Raw genomic sequence first — 20,531 nt, forward strand, 5'->3', positions numbered from 1 at the left:
TAGTGTACAGAAACACAACTGATTTTTATATGTTGATTTTTTATCCTGCAAATGACTGTATTCATTTATAATTTCTAAAAGTTTTTTAATGGATTCTTTAGCATTTTCTATATATAAAATCATGTCATCTGCAAAGAGTGACAGTTTCACTTCTTCTTTTCCAATATGGATCCCTTTTATTTCTTTTTCATGCCTGATTTCTCTGGCTAGGACTTCCAATACTATGTTAAATAAGAGTGGTGTACAGTGGGCATCCTTGTATGGTTCCTGTTCTTAGAGGGATAGCTTTCAGTTTCTCTCCATTGAAATGATGTTTGCTGTGGGTTTGTCATGTATGGTCTTTATTATGTTGAGGTATTTTAATTCTATACCCATTTTATTTAGAGTTTATATCATAAATGGATGCTCTATCTTGTGAAATGCTTTCTCTGCATCTATTGAGATGATCATATGATTTTTATTTTTCATTTTGTTAATGTGGTGTATCATGTTGATAGATTTGCTGATGTTGAACCATGCCTGCGTGCCTGGAATGAAACCAACTTGATCATGATAATGATGTTTTTAATGTATTGTTGTATTTGATTTGCTAGTATTTTGTTGATTTTCTTTGCATTGATGTTCATCAGTGATATTAGCCTGTAATTTTCTTTTGTTGTGTTGTCCTTGTCTGGTTTTGTTATAAGATAATTTTGGCTTCATGGAATGAGCTAGGAAACCTCCTTTCCTCCTCAATTTTTTGGAAGAGTTTGAGAAGGATGGCTGTTAAGTCTCCTTTGAATGTTTGGTAGAATTCACCAGGGAAGCCATCTGGTCCTGGACTTTTATTTTTGGGAGGTTTTTGATCACTGTGTCGATCTCCATTCTGGTGATTGGTCTATTCAAATTTTCTACTTCTTCTTCGTCCAGTTTTGGAAGGTCGTATGTTTCTAAGAATTTATCAATTTCTTCTAGGTTATCTAATTTGTTGGAGTATAGCTTTTCATAGTATTTTCTTTTTATTTCTGAGATGTTTGTTGTAATTTCTCCTCTTTCATTTCAGCTTATATTTATTTAAGCCTTCTCTCTTTTTTTCCTGGTAAGTCTAGCTAAGGGTTTATCTTTTTTTTTTTTTTTTTTTATCTTTTCAAAGAACCAACTCTGGTTTCATTAATTTTTTCTATTTTTTTGTCTCTATTTCATTTATTTCTGCTTTGATTTTTATTATTTCCTTCCTTCTGCTGATTTTGGGCTTTGTTTATAATTCTTTTTCCAGTACTTTTAGATGTACTGTTAGATTGTTTATTTAGGATTTTTCTTCTTTGTTGAGGTAGGCTTGAATTGCTATAAACTTCCCTCTTAGAACCGCTTTTGCTACATCCCATAGATTTTGGCATGTTGTATATTCATTTTCATTGTTCTTCAGGAATTTTTTTATTTCTCCTTTGACTTATTCATTGACTCAGTCATTTTTCAGTGGCATTTTGTTTAATCTCCACATTTTTCTGGCTTTTCTAGTTTCCCTCCAGTGGAGTTGATTTCTAGTTTCATACCTTTGTGGTCAGAAAAGATAGATGGTATTATTTCGATGTTTTTAAATTATTGAGACATTTTGTCACCTAATATGTGATCAATCCTGCAGAATATTCCATGTGAATTTGAAAAGAATGTGTATTCTGTTGTTTTTGGATAGAATGTTCCATCTGTATCCACTAAGTCCATCTTTTCAAATGTGTCCTCCTTGGCCAGTGTTTCCTTATTGATCTTCTATTTAGATGATCTACCTATCGGTGTAAGTAGAGTGTTAAATTCAGCCATTATTATTATATTACCGTCTCTTTCTCATTTTATGTCTGTTAATAATTGCTTTATATATCTAGGTGCTCCTATGTTGGGTGCATAGATATTTACAAGTGTTATATTTTCTTTTTAGAATATTCCCTTTATCATTATGTAGTGCCCTTTTTTGTCTCTTGTTACAGCTTTTGTTTTAAAGCGTATTTTGTCTAAGTATTGCTACCCCCAGCCTTCTTTTCTTGACCATTTGCATGGAATATCTTTTTCCATCCTTTCACTTTCAGTTTGTGAGTGTCTTTAGGTCTGAAGTGTGTCTCTTGTAAGCAGCATATGCATGGGTCTTGTGTTTTTATCCAATTAGCCACCCCATGGCTTTTGATTGGGGCATTTAGTCTATTGACATTTAAAGTAGCTATTGATAAATATGCATTTATTGTCATTTTGTTACTTTTTTTCTGTGTGTTTTATTAGTTCTTCTCTGTTGCTTTCTTTTTCTCTTGCTCTCTTCTCTTGTGGTTTCATGGCTTTCTTTAGTAATATGTTTGCTTTCTTTCGTCTTACATATTTGCTCACTTATGATAGGTTTCTGATTTATGATGACCATGAGGATCCTAGCTAAAATTCTACATATACAGTAGTCTATATTACGTTGATAGACTCTTTAGCTTTACCTTTTTCTAAATGCTCTACATATTCACTCTCCTCCTCTCACATTTCATGTTTTTAAAATCTTCTCTAATCTCTTGTTTTGTATGTGTGTATCCATTACCCACTTATCATTGAAATACATAATTTTATTACTTTTGTCTTTTAACCTTCTTGTTATCCTCATGGGTAGTTGATCTGCTACCTTTACTGTATTTTTACCTGCAACAATGGTTTTATTGCCTGGTTTTACTTGGGGAGGGGAGATTGATAATTTTTTTATCCCTGTTTGTGATTATCTCTTTTCTATTTAAATAAGTTCCTTTAGCATTTCTTGTAGAACTGGTTTCTTGGTGATAAACTCCATTAATTTTTGCTTGTCTGGAAAACTCTTTATCTTTCCTTCCATTATGAATTACAACCTTGATGGCCAGAGTATTCTTCTCTGCAGGTTTCTCCTTTTAGCACTTTAAATATGTCATGGCATTCCTTCTCACCTATAGGTTTTCTGCTGAGAAGTCTACTGATAGGCTTATGGACTTTCCTTTGTGTGTCACTTGTTGTCTTTCCCTTGCTGCTTTTAGGATTCTCTCTTTATCTTTAATTTTGGACATTTTAATTATATTGTGCCTTGGTGTGTGTCTCTTTAGGCTCATCTTGTTTGTGGTTCTCTGTCCTTCCTGGACTTGGATGTCTGTTTCCTTCCTTAGGTTAGGAAAATTTTCAGCTATTATTGCTTGAAATGGATTTTTGGCCCCTTTGTCTCTCTCTTCTCTTTCTGTGACAATTATCATATGAATGTTAGTGTGCTTGACATTGTCCCAGAGTTTCCTTAGACTGTTCTCATTCTAATTCTTTTTTTCTGTTCAGCTTGGGTGATTTCCTCTAGTCTTTCGTCTAACTCACTTCTCTGTTCTTTTGTATCCTTAATTGTGCTATAGAGCCCCTCTAGTGAATTTTTCATTTCCAGTATTATATTCTTCATTTCTAATTGGTTCTTTTTTATATTTTCCATTTTTTTGTTCCTGAGCTCATTGTGTTCACCCAGTGTTCTCCCCATATCTGTGAACATCCTTATGAGTTTTTGTTGGAGCTCTCTGTTTGGCAGGTTGCTTATTTCTGTTTCATTTAGTCCTTTTTATGGGGTTTTGTCTTGTTCCCTTGTTGGAATATATTCTTTTGTCTCCTCATTATGCTTCCTTCTCTGTGCTTATATCTATGTATTAAGTGAGTTGGATATGTCTCCTGATCCAGCTCAGTGGCCTTATGTAAGAGATGCCTTTTGAGGCCCAGCAGTGAGCTTCCCATTTGTCACCAGTCCAAATGATCCAGGACTGATAGCTCTGTGGGCTACTTGTGTCCTTCTGCTGTGGCAGGGTTATTCTTAATGCAAGTATGCAGGGAGTGTAGTCTTTCTTTCCCTGACCAGCTGTTTGTAAATCTGGTTTGTGAAGCCTCAGCACCGTTGGCTACAAGGTCTAACAGCACACGCCTGTTGCAGTTTTACTGTTAATTGAGTAGGTACCTAGTGTAACTGGTTGCTGGGCTCAGGGACTTACAGTTGCTATAAGTCGCAGGTGTACAAGTCTGTTATCAGTTCTCTTAGGAGTGAAGTTGGATGTGGCTGGTCCTTCGCACAGGAACACTCAATTTTTTCAGGCTTTGGAAGGTGAGGCTGATCATTTTTAGGGCTATTTGTGAAGCACAGGTCTTCTGCCACTGATAATCCTCATCCTGCACACAGGATTAAACACCCCATCAACACAGTCCTGGTGCATGCACACTTCCCAAAACTTTGGAGCATACCCTGATGCCCCACTGCAGAGGCCCCGACCCCTCCAAAAATGCCCCCCACAGTTCACCTTATCCTCACACAGGCCCTGCCACACAGAGGTGGGCACACCTGCCTGTCTGTAGAGGATCAAGTCACCCAGTTAATGCAGGCCAACAAGTAGCCTAAGAACTTGCTGTTGGGGGGGGGCGTTCCCTAGGGCAGGCTGCCTGCCCTGGCTGAAATAGATGAAGTGTGGCAGACCCATGGGCTTAAGGTAAGAACTTCAATAGAGTTTCCCTGTCTGATTCAGCTGGCCTGGACTAGATGACAACAATGACCACCAGCAATATCTTAGTCTCTGGAGAGGTCTTTCCTCTCACCAAGATGCACCCAGAGCCTACCACGTGAGTCTCTTTTCACCAAAGGACTGTCATCTTTCTTTCTGGTGATTTTAGGTTGATGAGACAGGTGAGTTTCTTCATGGGCCCTTTAAGACCCAGGTCTTTTCGGCTTTCCTGATAAGTTTTCTGTGAGTATGCCTACTGCAGTTAATAGCCAGCAAAGCTAGATAATAAGACCCTCATCTCAGTTGTGTTGAGTCTGAGGATGCTTATAGAAGTATCAGGTCCCCATTCAGGATCTGACTTCTCCAGGGAGGGCTGTGTACCTTAGGGTGGCTCCCACCTGGCCGGCTGAGAAATGCTGCTGCTCCTGAAGGTGACTTTTTTTCTCTCCAGTAGGAATTTCTGCCTCTTCTGCCTGAGTCAGCACAGTACCTTGTTGTGGGAGTTCTTTTTATCCAGTTTTCAGTTTTCTATCCAGGGTAATTTTTCCCAAAATAGTTGTAACCTGTTTGTGTTCATGGGAGGAGATGAGTTCAGAGTCTGCCTATGATGCCATCTTGAAGAGATCTCTCTGATGGATTCTGTAGGGTTCACTATATATGCGATCATGTCATCTGCAAACAGTTAGAGTTTCACTCCTTCACTCCCTCATTGGATTCCTTTTATTCCTTTCTCTCGCCTAATCACTCCGGTCAAAACCTCCAGTACTATGTTGAATAAGAATGGTGATAGTGGGCAACCTTGTCTTGCTCCTGTTCTCTGAGGGATGGCATTCAGTTTTTCCCCACTTAATATGATGTTGGCTCTGTGTTTGCCATATATGGCCTCTACTATGTTGAGGTAATTTCCTTCCTTTCCCATTTTGTTAAGCGTTTTTATCATAAATTTCTGTTGGATCTTGTCAATTGGTTTCTCAGCATCTATTGAGATGATCATGTGGTTTTTATTCCTGAAATTGTTAATGTGGTGTATCACATTGATTGATTTGCACATGTTGAACCATCCCTGTGTCCCTAGTATAAATCCCACTTGATCATGATATATGACCTCTTTGTTGTATTCCTGTATTCATGTTGCCAAAATTTTGTTGAGGATTTTTCCATCTGTGTTAATCAGTGACATTGGCCTGTAGCTTTCCTTTTTTGTGTTGTCTTTGTCAGGCTTTGTTATCAGAGTGATGTTGAGCTCGTAGGATGTGTGAAAGCATTCTATCTTCCCTAATTTTCTGGAACAGTTTGAGAGAGATAGGTATTACTTCCTCTCTGAATGTTTGGTAGAATTCCCCAGGTAAGCCATCTTCCCTGAAAGAGATGTTTCCATCTCTTTCCTTGTGACTGGTCTATTCAGATTATGTTTCTTGTTGATTCAGATTTGGAATTTGTAAGGGTTTAACAATTTATCCATTTCCTCTAAATTAATCATTTTTTGGTCATACAGTTTTAAGTAGAAATCTCTTATAATCTGTTGTATTTCTGTGGTATCCATTGTTATTTCTCCTCTTTCATTTCTAATTATACTTACCTGAGCTTTTTCTCTCTTGTCTTTGTAAGTCTGGCTAGAGGGTTGTCAATTTTATTTATCTTCTCAAGAACTAGCTCTTTGTTTCATTGATCCTTTCTACTGCCTTTTTTTATTTCAATAGCATTTATTTCTGCTCTGATTTTTATTATTTCTCTCCTTCTGCTGACTTTGGGCTTTGTTTGTTCTTCTTTCTCTAATTCAGTTAGGTGTAGTTTGAGATTGCTTATTCAGGTTTTTCTTGTTTGTTAAGGTGAGCCTGTATTGTGATGAATTTCCCTGTTAATATGGCTTTTGTTGCATCCCATATGAGTTGGTATGGTATGTTATCATTATCATTTTTCTCCAGATATTTTTTGATTTCTCCTTTAATTTCTTCAATGATCCATTGAATGGTCAATAACCTGTTGCTTACTCTCCACATCTTTGTCCTATTCTCAGCTGCTTTCTTGTAATTAATTTCTAGCTTTATAGCATTGTGATCAGAAAAGATGCTTCTTATTATTTCAATCTTCTTAAATTTATTGAGGCTTCCCTTGTGTCCCAACATATGGTCTATTCTTGAGAATGTTCTATGTGCCCTTGATAACAATGTGTATTCTGCTGCTTTTGGATGGAGTGTTGTATATACGTCTATTAAGTCCAACTGTTTTAGCTTTTTGTTTAATTCCTCTGTTTCCCTGTTGATTTTCTGTCTACATAATCTATCCATTGATGTGAGGGGAATGTTGAGGTCCCTTACTATTATTGTGTTATTAATATCTTCTTTTAGGTTTCTTAGTAGTTGCTTTATGTACTTTGGTTCTCCTGTGTTGGGTGCATAGATATTTATAAGTGTTATCTCTTCTTGATGGAATGTCTCTTTGATCATTATAAACCGCCTCTCTTTGCATCTTGTTACCTGTCTTATCTTGATGTCTAATTTGTCTGATATAAGTATTGCAACACCTGCTTTCTTTTGTTTGGCATTAGATAGGAGTATCATGTTCCATCCCGTCACTCTGAGCCTGTGTTTGTCATTGGAATTGAGATGTGTTTCCTGGAGGCAGCATACTTTTGGGTCTTGTTCTTTAATCCATCTTGCCCCTCTGTGCCTTTTTATTGGAGAATTAAATCCATTTATATTTAAGGTGATTATCGATATATGAGGGCATAATGTTGCCATTTTATCACTCATTTTCCAGTTCTCCTGCATTTCCTTTGTTTCTCATCCTGGGTATTTTGGTCTACTGATCAAGTTACGTAGTTTTTCATGTTGTGTTTCTTCATTTTCACCTTATTATTTGTGTCTATGTTTTGCTTTTTGTTTAGTGGTTATCCTGTGGTTTGTATTCAAAATTTCATGGATAAGACAGTCCCCCTTCTGATAGCCTCTAACTTCCTTATACTATCCTGCTCTGATTCTGTCCAGCTATTCAGTGCTTCATAACTCCCTTATCCCTTGTTTTTTTTTTTTTTTTTTCAGGTAACTGGGACTTCTTGAGGATTTCTTGTAAGGAGTATCTCATGGTTATGAACCCCGTTAGGTCATGTTTGTCTGGGAGTTGTTTTTTCTTTTTTTAGAGGAAGATTAGCCCTGAGCTTACTGCTGCCAATCCTCCTCTTTTTTGCTGAGGAAGACTGACCCTAAGCTAATATCCATGCCCATCTTCCTCCACTTTATATGTGGGACACCTACCACAGCAAGGCCATTGGGTGGGGGTCAAGAGCCACGTATTCTAAGCTCTCTGCCTTCAGCTGAAATACAAGGGGCTGGAGCCATCCTGAGCGGGTGGGGAGAGGGGTGCTTTATCCTGCATGCTCTCAGAGTTTTCTCCCTCTGCTCTCACTATCTGCTCTCCTGGGGGTGTTGACTTGATAGTCATCTTCCACAAAAGCTTTTGCCTTGGTAGAAGGCTTCCTTCCAAGCTGCAAGGGCCCTTGGGAGTCCTTGTTGTTCCTATGGATAGACGTCCCCTCCAGCATTCCTTGCCTCTCAGAAACCTCTTGCAGTCCTAATCTCAGTCTTTAGGAGAGAGAGGGACTCTTTCTCTTACTCTGTTCCACCTCCTCCAAGGAGGGATACAGCCTCTCTTCTCTCCATTGTACAGTTGCATGGGTCTTTCTGACATTTTTTGTGTTGTGTTTGGGTGTCCTCTGTTGAAGTATGAGTGACCTTTTAGTTGCATATTAGAGGGGAAACATTACTGAAAATATTCTCTCTGCTATGATGCTGAAGTCACTCCTCCACAACTTGTTTAATTTTATGAGCCTCAATTTTATCATCTTCAAAATGTGGATAATGACACTATGCTAAATCAGTTAATATTTAATGTGAGCATATTAAATGAAGCATGCCTTTGCAATTTCTGAAAAGAAATCTTACACTTAGTTAAAGAGTCCACAATATCAGCTTTCTTCCACTTTGATTTTTTGATGCCGTTGATCTCCAAGAAAATAGGATCATTCCAAGTTTGTAGATGCTTTTGCAGTGTAAATTTGGAAAGCTATTTTTAAAAGGGACTTTTATTCTTGATTTCTTTTAATTTCAGATTTTTCATTCAGTCTGGGATTCACAATTCTATCCATTTCTAATCCACCACTATATAATCTTCATTTTCCCTTGTTCTTCTAACTCCATGTGGTTCTTTCTGACTCTGTTTTGCCATATTGTGTCTGTTATTGTGGGAAAGGCAGTTAGAGGAAAATTAAAAAAGAGAAATCTTCACAATATAACTCCTTCTTCATTTCCACTGTTATCAACTATCTACTCATCTGGATGTAAAATTTCCTACTATGCTGCCAATCTGCAGGTCAATCTATAACATTAACTTTTGTTGGTTCACACAGCCTGGAATGCAATAGTGCAGGTGTTTTGGAAGGCATTTTGTGCTATATGAGTCAAAGTGAAACTCATTGGCCTGGTTTCCCTAATATCTCCAGGAACTATATAACCACATGCTTTCATCACTACAGTACTGCTGCATTCACAGCAGTGTTTGAAATCTTTATTTTACAAAAACAAGTCATGTGTATCTTCTAATATTCCACTATTTATGCCTCTGAAATGGCACCTCTACCCTTGTTCTTCTACACTGTGTCATCACTTCGTGTGTTACTACCTTACTCTTCCAAGAAAATATAGCTGCCTAATCTAAATGTCTTTTCTCTTAGTCTACTTTCTTTCCACTCATCTTATCACGACATGTACACAACACCTGGAATAATTTGCTGTTTTTATGTATATGTATTTGTATGTGTCTTTTGGATTTTTCCCTGAAGAATATCACTTCTTTTGGACAAGACTTACATTTAAAATTCCTTCCATAACACCTAATAAAAGTTAAGAGACATATTTTCAAGTTTAGGACAATGATCATGGGAATAATAAAAGTAGAATTTAGCCTGTTGGTTATAACCATAAACTAAGGAGATATCACTGTTTCTCAGCTGATGTAGGTTTTCCTTGTCAATAATTTGCTAGATTTCAATATCCCTCACATCACAATGAAGAGACGATCCTAGGAGGAATCAATTCACCAAAAGACAGATATTCCTGATGTACCTTTATTGAAGACTTCCTTGCTAGTGTTAATAGCTGCATACACATTCTATCTCAGAATTAAAATTTTTGTTTAAATTGTTCCAGCCTTTTAATTAGACAGGATGAATCTTGCAAAACATAATTCAATAACGATACCAAGAAATGTCATTTCTGGAACTGTCAATAAATTTCAGAAGAAGCATAGAGATGTTCTTGAGGAATACACAGACCTGGAAATTATATTCCATGATCATGCTGTTTGTTTTATATCTAACGACCTCAACTTTGGGACAGAGGCGCTGGCGAATCTTGACATCATTTCTTATCACAAGCTACACACAAAACTATTAGAGCAGATTTCTTCTAAAACTTACAATATAATTTGTTCTAAATCATTAATGTGGTGATATTTATGTCTTAAAAAAATTTACATCTGCATAGGGGCTATACTACTTAAAATCATGAAAAAATTATAGTCATGTCTATTACAATGACCCCCACATAACTATAGTTGACACGAAACACTTTTTTAGTCTCTTTACTTTGCTCATGCACTGGTACATGTATTTATATGAAAACACATTTAAAATTTTACTGTACGTACTTTTACTTTCAACTGTTTAGGATTATTGTTTGTTTTATCCTAAATATATATGCCTTCAGTTGGGGTTTGGAAGAGTGGTGATGTGTAATTTATCTCTATCTTGGCTATCGATCCAGCTGTAATCTTCAGTTCAGCCATAAAGGTCAGACTGCTCTTTTTCTAAATCCATCTATGTGATTCTTGCACCTACTCCTCTAAGACACAAATCAGAAAGACAGTAGTGGTAAATATTGACCTCTCCTGCCACAGGTCTTCAAGGAAGAAAAGGTCAAATTTATACCTACTACATTCAAAATTTTAGAAGAAGAGTAGCATATAAATCCAGTGGTAGAAAAAAAACGCCTGTACTCATTACTTAATGCAACCATTAGTGAAGCAACATATTATCTAACATGCATGTAACTTCGTAGTTAAAATACCTACTTTCAGGCTGAAAGTTCAACCTGAGAATTTTGGGGAAAACATGTTGCTTTACATTTGTCTAAATGAACTGCACATTCGAGTATTTACCAAAATAAAAGAACATCTTGTTCTAAAAGGCTTTTGCAACTATTCACTCTTTCCTTTTTGCTTTTGTTTTATTTTCAACTAAAATACACAAAACTAGAGTACTAAATTATATTACATAATTTCAAAATCAATATTTTAAAATAATGCATTCTAATTTTTTTTTTGAGCAAGATTTGCCCAGAGTTAACTGCTGCCAATCCTCCTCTTTTTGCTGAGGAAGACTGGCCCTGAGCTAACATATATGCCCATCTTCCCCTACTTTATATGTGGGACGGCTGCCACAGCATGGTGTACCAAGCGGTGCCACGTCTGCACCCGGGATCCAAACCGGCGAATCCCAGGCCACCAAAGCGGAACCTGCACACTCAACCACTGTGCCACCATGTTTTATAATTTTTACCCTAGAAAATTTACTGATCATACCAAATATTCCATGAAACATGGTCAAATTTCCTCAATCCTTTTTGTGTCCTCAAAATATTTTTATTAAACTATGCATACATACACACACACTTTCAAAGTGCTTGATAGGACCATTTACTTATGACTCTTGGTTGATACACAATTAAAAATTAAATTCAATGCATTGTTACTATCGTGACACATTATCATGATACATTATGAGTATTGCCAATTTTCTTCTACATCCCTAAACAGTAAGTTACATAAGACACATGATTTGAGATAAAGCATTCTGATAAAGAGCAGTTTCCATATGCAAATGAAATTCTAAATCATGGGACAAAACACGTAACACTTATTTTCTCGAATTAGAACCACAACACATGGATATCTCTCTACTCTCCACTTGTAAACCTTCATTATGATTAGTAAGACACAAGTAGAAAAGGCAAAGTCTTATATTTAATCTCAACTAGTCATTTGCTTAAAGCAGACAATTACCTGTCAATTATTAAAAAGCTTTGTTAAAACTGGTCCCAGTCAGGGTCTATCTGTTATCTGCCATAGAGTTATCTGTTATTATCAAAGAAGAATATGTTTGATGAGGTAAATGTTTTCATCAATCTTTGCATGATATTGAGCCAAATTCTACACCTTCCCTAAACCCATGAGCTTTGAATTGCAACGTTATAGTTCTATAAGTGGCAGGTAACTTTCTCACACTGACTGTGGGCTTATCCCTATGTTTTGCTTTGACTCTTAAGATGTTAGCAGGTGAGACCCAACAGGAGCTTGATATATGCTTTTGTTGTTGGGCATACTTCACTGCCACTCAGCATTCAACGTAGACCACTAACCAAATGGTCCAATGAAGATGATACACATAGAGATGGGTAGATTGAATGTTAGCTAATCTGGTTATCTCAATCTTGGCACTCAAGGGACCCAGCTGATATTAGCAGAGTCACTTCAGTTGAGTCATTAATGCAAAGGATTGTTATTGTTGCATCCCACTGGAATTCATGATTGTTTTTCATCAATAAATAACTGATGCCTGAATAAGATTGAGTATTTTATTATCAATGTTCTGGTGGCTATATTGTCCTATCATGGGGGAAAGTGGGTAAAAGATATTACAATTTCTGTGTATTATTTATTAAAACTTAAAATGAATCTAAAATTTTCTCAATGAATTTTCCAAAAAATAAGTAAATAAGTAAAATGTGCAGTCACATTGACATAATGGAGAAAAACTAGAGTGATGGGCACATAGTTCCAAAATGTGTATCATTCTCTTGTGCCAGTACATACAGAAAATCATATTTTGTATTTGGTTATACTACCAGTTGCAATTTAATTACACCATATTCTGGATTTTTTTTTTTTTTTTTTAAAAAGATTGTCCCTGAGCTAACATTGTTGCCAATCTTCCTCTGTTTTTTTTTTTTTCTTCTCCAAGTCCCAGTACTTTGCCGTATATTATTGTTGTAGATACCTCTAGTTTTTCTACGTAAGTTGCCACCACAGCATCACTCTTGACAGATGAGTAGTGTCGTCCCAGGCCCAGGAATCAATACTGGGCCATCAAAGTGTAATGCACCAAACTTTAACCACTAGGCCATCAGGGCTGGATCTATTGCAGTTTTGAAGGGAGACATATTTCTTATTTATTTTTGTTTGTCTGGGAATCTGCAGATGATAAGATGGATCTTATGTAATTGAAAATATGGATTTTTAAGAGATTTAATTTTATGTTGAACAGCTCTTAATGTACTATTTTTATATTAAGAAGTAAACTTTCTCATTGTATGCTATAATCCTTCAGATCATACCAAAAATCTTACACTTCACATGACTTAAATTGACTGATATTTGACCTTGGCAATCATATGGTCATCTGTACTAACACAGAAGTCTTTACATTCCAATTTTTGAATCAAAAATTTAGGTTAAGTAGTCTGAGCTTTCATCCCTAACAGTATTTGTAATGTTAAGATTATCTTACTAAAAATTAGGGGGAAACGATATTGGACTGTCAATTGCATGGTTACCATAGATTCATGTACTGCTTTGCTACTGAATAACTCTTACTAATGCTCTCAAAAATAAATAATTAATGTTTCTAGGTTTACATTTTATCAAAGAACAATCTAGCAGCGATTAACTTCTTGACTGTCTCTTTCACGTCTTTGTTCCTAAGGCTGTAAATCAGTGGGTTCAACATGGGGATGACAACTGTATAAAAGATAGAGGCCACCTTGACCATGAGCCATGAACTCTTGGAGTTAGGAACACAGTAGAGAAAAAGGATGGTCCCATGGAAAATGGTAATGGCAGTCAGGTGGGAGGCACATGTGGAGAAGGCTTTGCGGCGCCCTCCAGTTGAAGGCATCTTCATGACAGTGATAAAGATGAAAACATATGAAGTAAGAACAATTATCAGGCTGCTTAATTCATTGAATGTGGCAGAGACTAAAATGATCTTCTGGCTAATGTAGGGATCAGAGCAGGAAACAGCAACAAGGGCAGCATGCTCACAGACAAAGTTATTTATGAAGTTAGTCCCACAAAAGGATAAGGTCAGCAAAAAACATGTGAATATTAAAGAACACACTATACTCCAAGAATATGATGCCCCCACGAACAGGGAACAAATCTTCTGAGACATTACAACTGTGTAGAGAAGAGGGTTACAAACTGCCACAAAGCGGTCATATGCCATTGCTGCCAACATGAATGTTTCTGTCACCACAAATATGCATGCTAAGAAGAATTGCATGATGCATCCTGTGAAGGAGATGGTTCTATCTTCCACAACCAAGTTTTCTAATAGTTTGGGTGTAACTACTGTGGAGTAACAGAAGTCAACAAAGGATAAGTGGCTGAGAAAAAAGTACATGGGGGTGTGGAGTTTGGGATTCATCTTGATAATCACGATCATGCCCAGGTTCCCCAACACAGTGACTGTGTAGATGAACAGAAATACTAGAAACAGAGACAACTGGGTTTTCAGATATTCTGAGAAGCCCAAAAGAACAAAAGTGACTCCACCACTGTGATTTTCTTGGTTCCTGTGGACAAAATAAGAAAGTTGATCAAGAGTAGTAAGAACCAAAACTCGAAATAGGTAAGAGAATAGAAGAAATGTCGAGAGGTTCAATGGGTGTCTTTACGAGTGTTGCTGAAAATGATAGATTTTCACTGTTATATTTTTTCAAAAGTTAATATTCACTTATATAAAAATTACACAGTGAATAAGAATTCTGTGTGAGTGGAATAACCAAAAACAAGACTAGGAGAAGGAAAAACAGGAAGAACAAAAAACTGAGTAGACCCTGCTCTATTTTGCATAATAAATCTCAGGGCAATCATAGGCAGCTGACTTCACGTGAAGGTCTGCTCTAACTCTTCTGAATCTGAACTTAGTAAAAATCGTCGCACTGGAGGAAATACATACAAGTTTCTATAGTTTCTTCCCCGCTTCACCTCTTAAGCTGTAAGACAATGAACTTATATCTATCAAAATTTTTTTAACATTTTTGTTTAAATCTCTAACATCCCTACAAAATCATGAATTTAATATTTATTTGGTTCGCTCACGTTGAACTAATTTTGAAAATAAATGTTATTATCCATGCAATGTTATATTATTCATCAAGAGGTGATCACAGTAAAATATGTACTGTGTCTTCAGTGATAATAGTAAAAACAATATTTAACAAAAAGTCCTTCTGTTTTCAATGTAGTAAATTTTGGAAGTAGGGTAGTGACAAACAATAAGAACTATGAAAGCCCTGGCCAATGGATATAAATTTCAGGCTGTAAGGAAAATACATTCTGTCCTTTTGTATTAAGTTTAAAGCTTTTCCAAAGACTGGTGTCAGCGTATAAACCCATCTCAAATAGGACACTATAATATTTCTTGAATATTACTTGATACCAGTAAGCATTTCTTCAACAGTGAAATGAGAATATTAATAATATAAAATTTAAATCACTAGAAAGAAAATGGATACTTTAATATTGAATTTAAAAGCTATACGACATGTATGACACATGGTAGATATTCAGCTTTCTTGGTTACTGTAATTATAAATAATTGGTATGATTTCAAAAACCTTATTTGGTTGTGAAATTCAGGCCTGAACATGGACAGCAATCAAGTGGTGGGGACATTTGGGAATACAATGTAGAAGTTCTTTCCTACAGAAACCACACAATAGAAATACTGTAGGATTTCTCTGAGTACTTCAATGAAGTTGGATAATAAATATTCCCGATTCTCCTATAGGTTTTTTCTTTAGACTATAGCTTTCTCTGACTCCTACATGCTTCTGTCTGTAGGAAAAATATATTTCAAAAACTAACCCACAACACATCCTCTATAAAATCTTTTACATGGTCTTAGTACTGCAAAGCTAGATTATGGCCATTTTTCCCAGGAACATTCCTTCAATTTGCAATATTCTATGCAACATGGAGAGAATAATTTTCCATGATTGCTTTAACCTGACCACCAATTACTTTTAAGATTCCAAATACTTTTTATTAGTGAATGCATAAAATTTATATTGTTCAGTTTGGCTTTACCAAGAATCCTTGCCTCTATAAATTAGAGCTCTTTACCACTTAACATATATATTTTTTTAGTCATGATGGATTTATCAAGCTGTAGTCCATAGCACCTGCTCATTTACATATAGTTTATTTTATCATTTTATTCTCATTTACATATAGTTTATTTTATCATTGTATTCTCATTCTTATGATGTCTCATTGTACTACTGAATATTGCCATCCAGTTAGGGTTAGGGTTATGGTTAGGGTTAGGGTTAGACAACCCTGTCCTTGAGCTTGCATGAACAATGTGTCTAGGCAGCAATATTCAGGAAAGACAGAGCATTGTTTCTTCTCCTTTGTATACACATAAACATTAAAATTATAACTTACAATTACCGTATGCTGTATTCTATAATCTACAAATATGGTTATTATTGTCATTTACTTCCTCAGAGATTATAGAAAGTGTGAAGACAAGGCCAATTTTTGTTATTCTCTATTTGCCATAACGTTTACTTCATTGTTGGTACAATGTGGCTATCCAATGAGAAAACCAGAATGAATATCATTTTAAAGAGATAAGAAATCAGATTATAATACTATAAGCCCTCTCCTAGCCAAACTAAGTGGATTTGTGGGAACTTTGTTCTACACATGTGTTTGTCTACTCCAAAGATCACTGGAACTCCATATTTTCCTTCTAAAGTAAAACAAAAGACTTAATGAACTCACCTACATAAGGTAGCTCTTGAGTGATTCATTTCCTGAAGAATTCTTTGCTAAGATTATTGAACTCCAGGAGGCTCCTGCTTGACATCTAATTGATAGAAACCAATTGATAAGAAAAGTAGAAGTTCACGGAATATTTGATTAAATATTTCGTATAAGGAACATTTTTTCAGCCTATGAAGAAAACTCCAAAGTATCAGAAATAAGATCATATCTGAAAACTAAATCTTAGTATCAAACTGTGTTACAAATATATGGCATCAAGACTTTAGGGATGTGGAGACCAGAACACATCACTGAGGTATTGCCTTAAAGATCGTAATTCAAGTAATTAGATGTAACACTGTCCCGTGTGATATCTTGCTGTATATTATTTTCCCAAAGCCCTGGGGCATTATTATCACCTGTACTCAATTAATCTTAAGAGAAATAAGCAAGACTGTTTATATTTTAACTTTACTTCGATGTAGAAAACAGAAATATGCAAGGGAAAAATTATCTATAAGACAATGGTAGAGATAGCTATTATTAATCCATGTTGAGTTTATTTTTTCTAATTTCCCTTGAAGGTATATTTATCTTCCCATGTTTCTAAATATAGAATTGCCTAAGTTAAAAGTTACATTGTTTATTTTTCCTTTATTAGTAATACGTTGTAAACTTCATTTTCTATTCACGTTATTGGTATTGTTAGAAATTTGCTTTGGCCTTTTAAATATAAGTACAGTGCCCTCAGATGTTCATATTTACTATTGAATCTGAAAAACATTTTTCGGTAATATGTTTCCTAAAAATATCAGTTTATGAAAAAGATGATATATTCATTAATCTTGGTAACTCTATCCACCATTCCATTAAAGACACAGATGAAATTTACCAGTGACTTGATGCAGTAGATGATTATTTCTCATTAGAACATGGTCAAAAATACATTCTTTAACACTGAGTAGCTCTACTGCACATGGTAATATAGGGTCACAGGTTTCTTCAAATTTGTGGCTCACCATCATTATAGTGCTTCTAAGGTTATGGTTCTCTTTTGTAAATGAAGAATCGATCATGGAACAATTCTGTAAAAATATATATATATGTATATTTTTTCCTGTGGAAGATTAACCGTGAGCTAACATCTGTTGCCAATCTTCCTGTTTTTATGTGAGCCATCACTATAGCATGGCCACTGACAGACAAGAGGTGTGATTTCATGACCCGGAACCAAACCCGGGTCAGGGAAGCAGAGCATGCTGAACTTTAACCAGTAGGTCGGCCCTGTAAATACAACTTTAGAAAAGCTCAATCTCATTGAAGCTGACCTCACACAGCACATAGCAAAATCAAGATCAGGAGATAGCAGTCCCAGAAACAATACACCTGAGGAACTACAGATTTAAAGTAATATGAATCTGTTAATTAAGGACATTGGCCTGTGCTTTTCTTGTAGTGTCTTCCTCTAGCTTTGGTATCAGGGAAATTCTGGGTTCATAAAATTAGTTTGGAAGTTTTCCCTCTACTTTTTAGAAGAGTTTAAGAAGAATTGATGTTAGAGCTTCCTTAAATATTTGGTAGAATCCTCAACAAAAGATTAGTAAATAGAATCCAACAACATGCTAAAAGGATTATATAACATGACCTGGTGAGATTTTTCCAGGAATACAAGTGTGGCTTAAGACAACCAGTCAGTTCAATACACAGCATAAATAGAATAGAGAAATAAAACCACATGATCATCTCAATTAACACGGAGAAAGCATTTGACAAATTCAAACCCACTTTCATGATGAAAACTCTCAGTAAACTAGGGATATTAGGGAAATTTCTCAAGCAAATAAATGCTATAATGAAAGGAAAAAGGGCTATTTATGAAAAATCCACAGATAACATATTAAATGGTTAAAGATTGAAACTTTTCCACTAAGATAAGGACGACAAGGATGTAGCTTTCACCACTGCTGGTCTTTTTGTACTGGAAGTTCTAGCCAGAGTAATTAGACTATAAAAATAAATAAAAGGCATCCAAGTCGGAAAGAAGAAGTTAAACTATCTCTATTCATAGGTTTTATATATATATATATATATATACTTAATCTCAGCCTCAGTCTCTGAAGTAATTGATTTAAATTGATCAAAAGAATAAAGCTTGTCCTCCTCTTAACTAAAATTCCATTGCTTCAGTCTTCCGTGCTGCTGATAACTCATTATACGGAAAGAAGGAAGTAATTGAGTTCTTCATTTTATACGCTCTATCACTTCTAGTCCTAGTTTGCTCAGCATTTCCTCATGAATAGTTGTTTAATTACATTAACTCTCCTCTACGTCTGTTGTGACTATATGTATTTCTACTTTCTTTTGTTAATGTCGTGATTTACATTGCTGGATTATAAATAATAAGCCAAACTTGTATTCCTGAATTAAATCCCTCTTGGATATGATGTATTATCTTTTTTATATACTAATGAATTTATTTGTTCTTTTAAGTATTTGTTGATGTATATGTACAGTAAATTGCTGGTCATTTATGTACCTGGTGATGCTGGCATCATCAAATGAACCGGAAAGTGTTTCCTTCTTATTCTTGTTCAGGTAAATTTAAGTAATATTGGAATTATATCTTTTTTAATTGGGGATAAGGGTATAGTTTTTATAAGGCTTTCCTGGAATTTTGATGATAGCATTAGGGAAATAAACACCAAATATAACTAGAAAATCACTCCTAGGTGTTGCTTCTCTCAGATCCACAAGCTCAGGACTACTTTCATACACTTTCTATTGGGCTTTATTCTTGTGCCTAGAATGCAACTTTTCTCATCAACAAGACTGTCCTTGAGCTTGCATGAACAATGTGTCTAGGCAGCAATATTCAGGAAAGACAGAGCATTGATGTAGCAGCTCACAATTCCTTCCCCTAACTGCCCATCTAAATTTCCTTTATCTTTCTCAGGGTCAGTCTTTTTATAAGATGATGAATAGTAGGGAAGACCAGTTATATGGTAAAAAGATCACCTACCACCCATGTAAAACTCATATCTTAAGATAATTGTCCAGCATTAGCAAATTCCCTGAAGTCTTGTTTATTACTAAACATGATATGAAAATTAATATTTACAAAATGCAGTCTATGTTCAACTTATAAAATTTTCTCCATTAAGTGACTATTAATTATCTGCATTCTTTCTTTAAATTTTGTGCATATCTTCACCAAAAATCTTGACACAGCTCCTAAGAACTGAAACAGAAAGGCTGTACCAATCCAAACCACCAACAATAAATTAAATTAAGAAGAGTATGACTCATGCATAGGAATGAAGAGCCCATCATAGTACGTTGTCAAATCCTCGATGGAATCATTTACATAAACAAACATGTACTCACTTCTTCATAAAATGTGTACATTCAGATTAAAGTTGTAATTTTAAAATTCTTGGAGAATATCTGTGTTACATTTGCATAAATACATGTCCTTTCAGAAGTATTTTCCAGGATAACCCAACAATCTATTGTAAAGAAGCTTGCAGGTATCCAGAGTTTTCTTTTTCTTTCTAATTTGTTTTGTTTTCCCCTGCAAGACAGAAATCTAATTACAGTTTCAAAATTATAATTAACCCAATTTCTATCATCTATGTTTATTTTTAAGATTAGGATCTTAAATCCAAGTATATGTCAAATATAGTTCACTCTATCCTGTGTTCACACCACCTAAATACATTTATTCTGTCATTAAAATATTTTATTAACGTACATACTTGCCTATTGAAGTACTTATTGGCTGGAACACTTAGTTGAGTATGCATGACATCTGGTTGACAGAGAATTAAAAGTTAAATAAATCACAGGACTGGCCTGTGGCACAAGTGTTGAGTTCACGCATCCGCTTTGGCGGCCCAGGGTTTGCCGGTTCAGATCCCGGGTGCTGACCTACTGTACCGCTTGTCAAGCCATGCTGTGGCAGGCATTCCACATATAAAATAGAGGATGATGGGCATGGATGTTAGCTCAAGGCTGATCTTCCTCAGCAAAAAGAGGAGGATTGCCAGTGGATGTTTGCTCAGGGTTAATCTTCCTCAAAAAGAAAAAATCAATCAATCAATCACATAATTCTATAATTAGATAGCCTGGATTGTTGAAGATATTGTTAGATATTGTTAAACA

At 35.6% G+C, this 20,531-nt stretch overlaps 1 protein-coding gene across 1 annotated transcript; it reads right to left on the reverse strand.

Annotated features, from left to right (window-relative positions):
• Positions 1 to 13,224: 13,224 nt before the first annotated feature.
• LOC139074622 (olfactory receptor 5D13-like) lies at positions 13,225 to 16,417 on the reverse strand. Its single transcript, XM_070566082.1, has 2 exons — positions 16,389 to 16,417; positions 13,225 to 14,167 (listed from the first exon to the last, which is right to left on the reverse strand). Exons 1-2 carry the CDS (start codon positions 16,415 to 16,417, stop codon positions 13,225 to 13,227), a joined length of 972 nt encoding a protein of 323 aa, XP_070422183.1.
• Positions 16,418 to 20,531: the final 4,114 nt, after the last annotated feature.

Source organism: Equus przewalskii, chromosome 11 (genome assembly GCF_037783145.1).
Source record: "Equus przewalskii isolate Varuska chromosome 11, EquPr2, whole genome shotgun sequence".
NCBI lineage: Eukaryota > Metazoa > Chordata > Mammalia > Perissodactyla > Equidae > Equus > Equus przewalskii.

Coding starts and splice junctions, on each gene's coding strand:
- LOC139074622 (XM_070566082.1), bottom strand. CDS start 16,417: ATGAATCACTCAAGAGCTACCTTATGTAG. Junction 14,168..16,388: donor TCAAGAGCTACCTTATGTAG/GTGAGTTCATTA, acceptor TTTTGTCCACAG/GAACCAAGAAAATCACAGTG.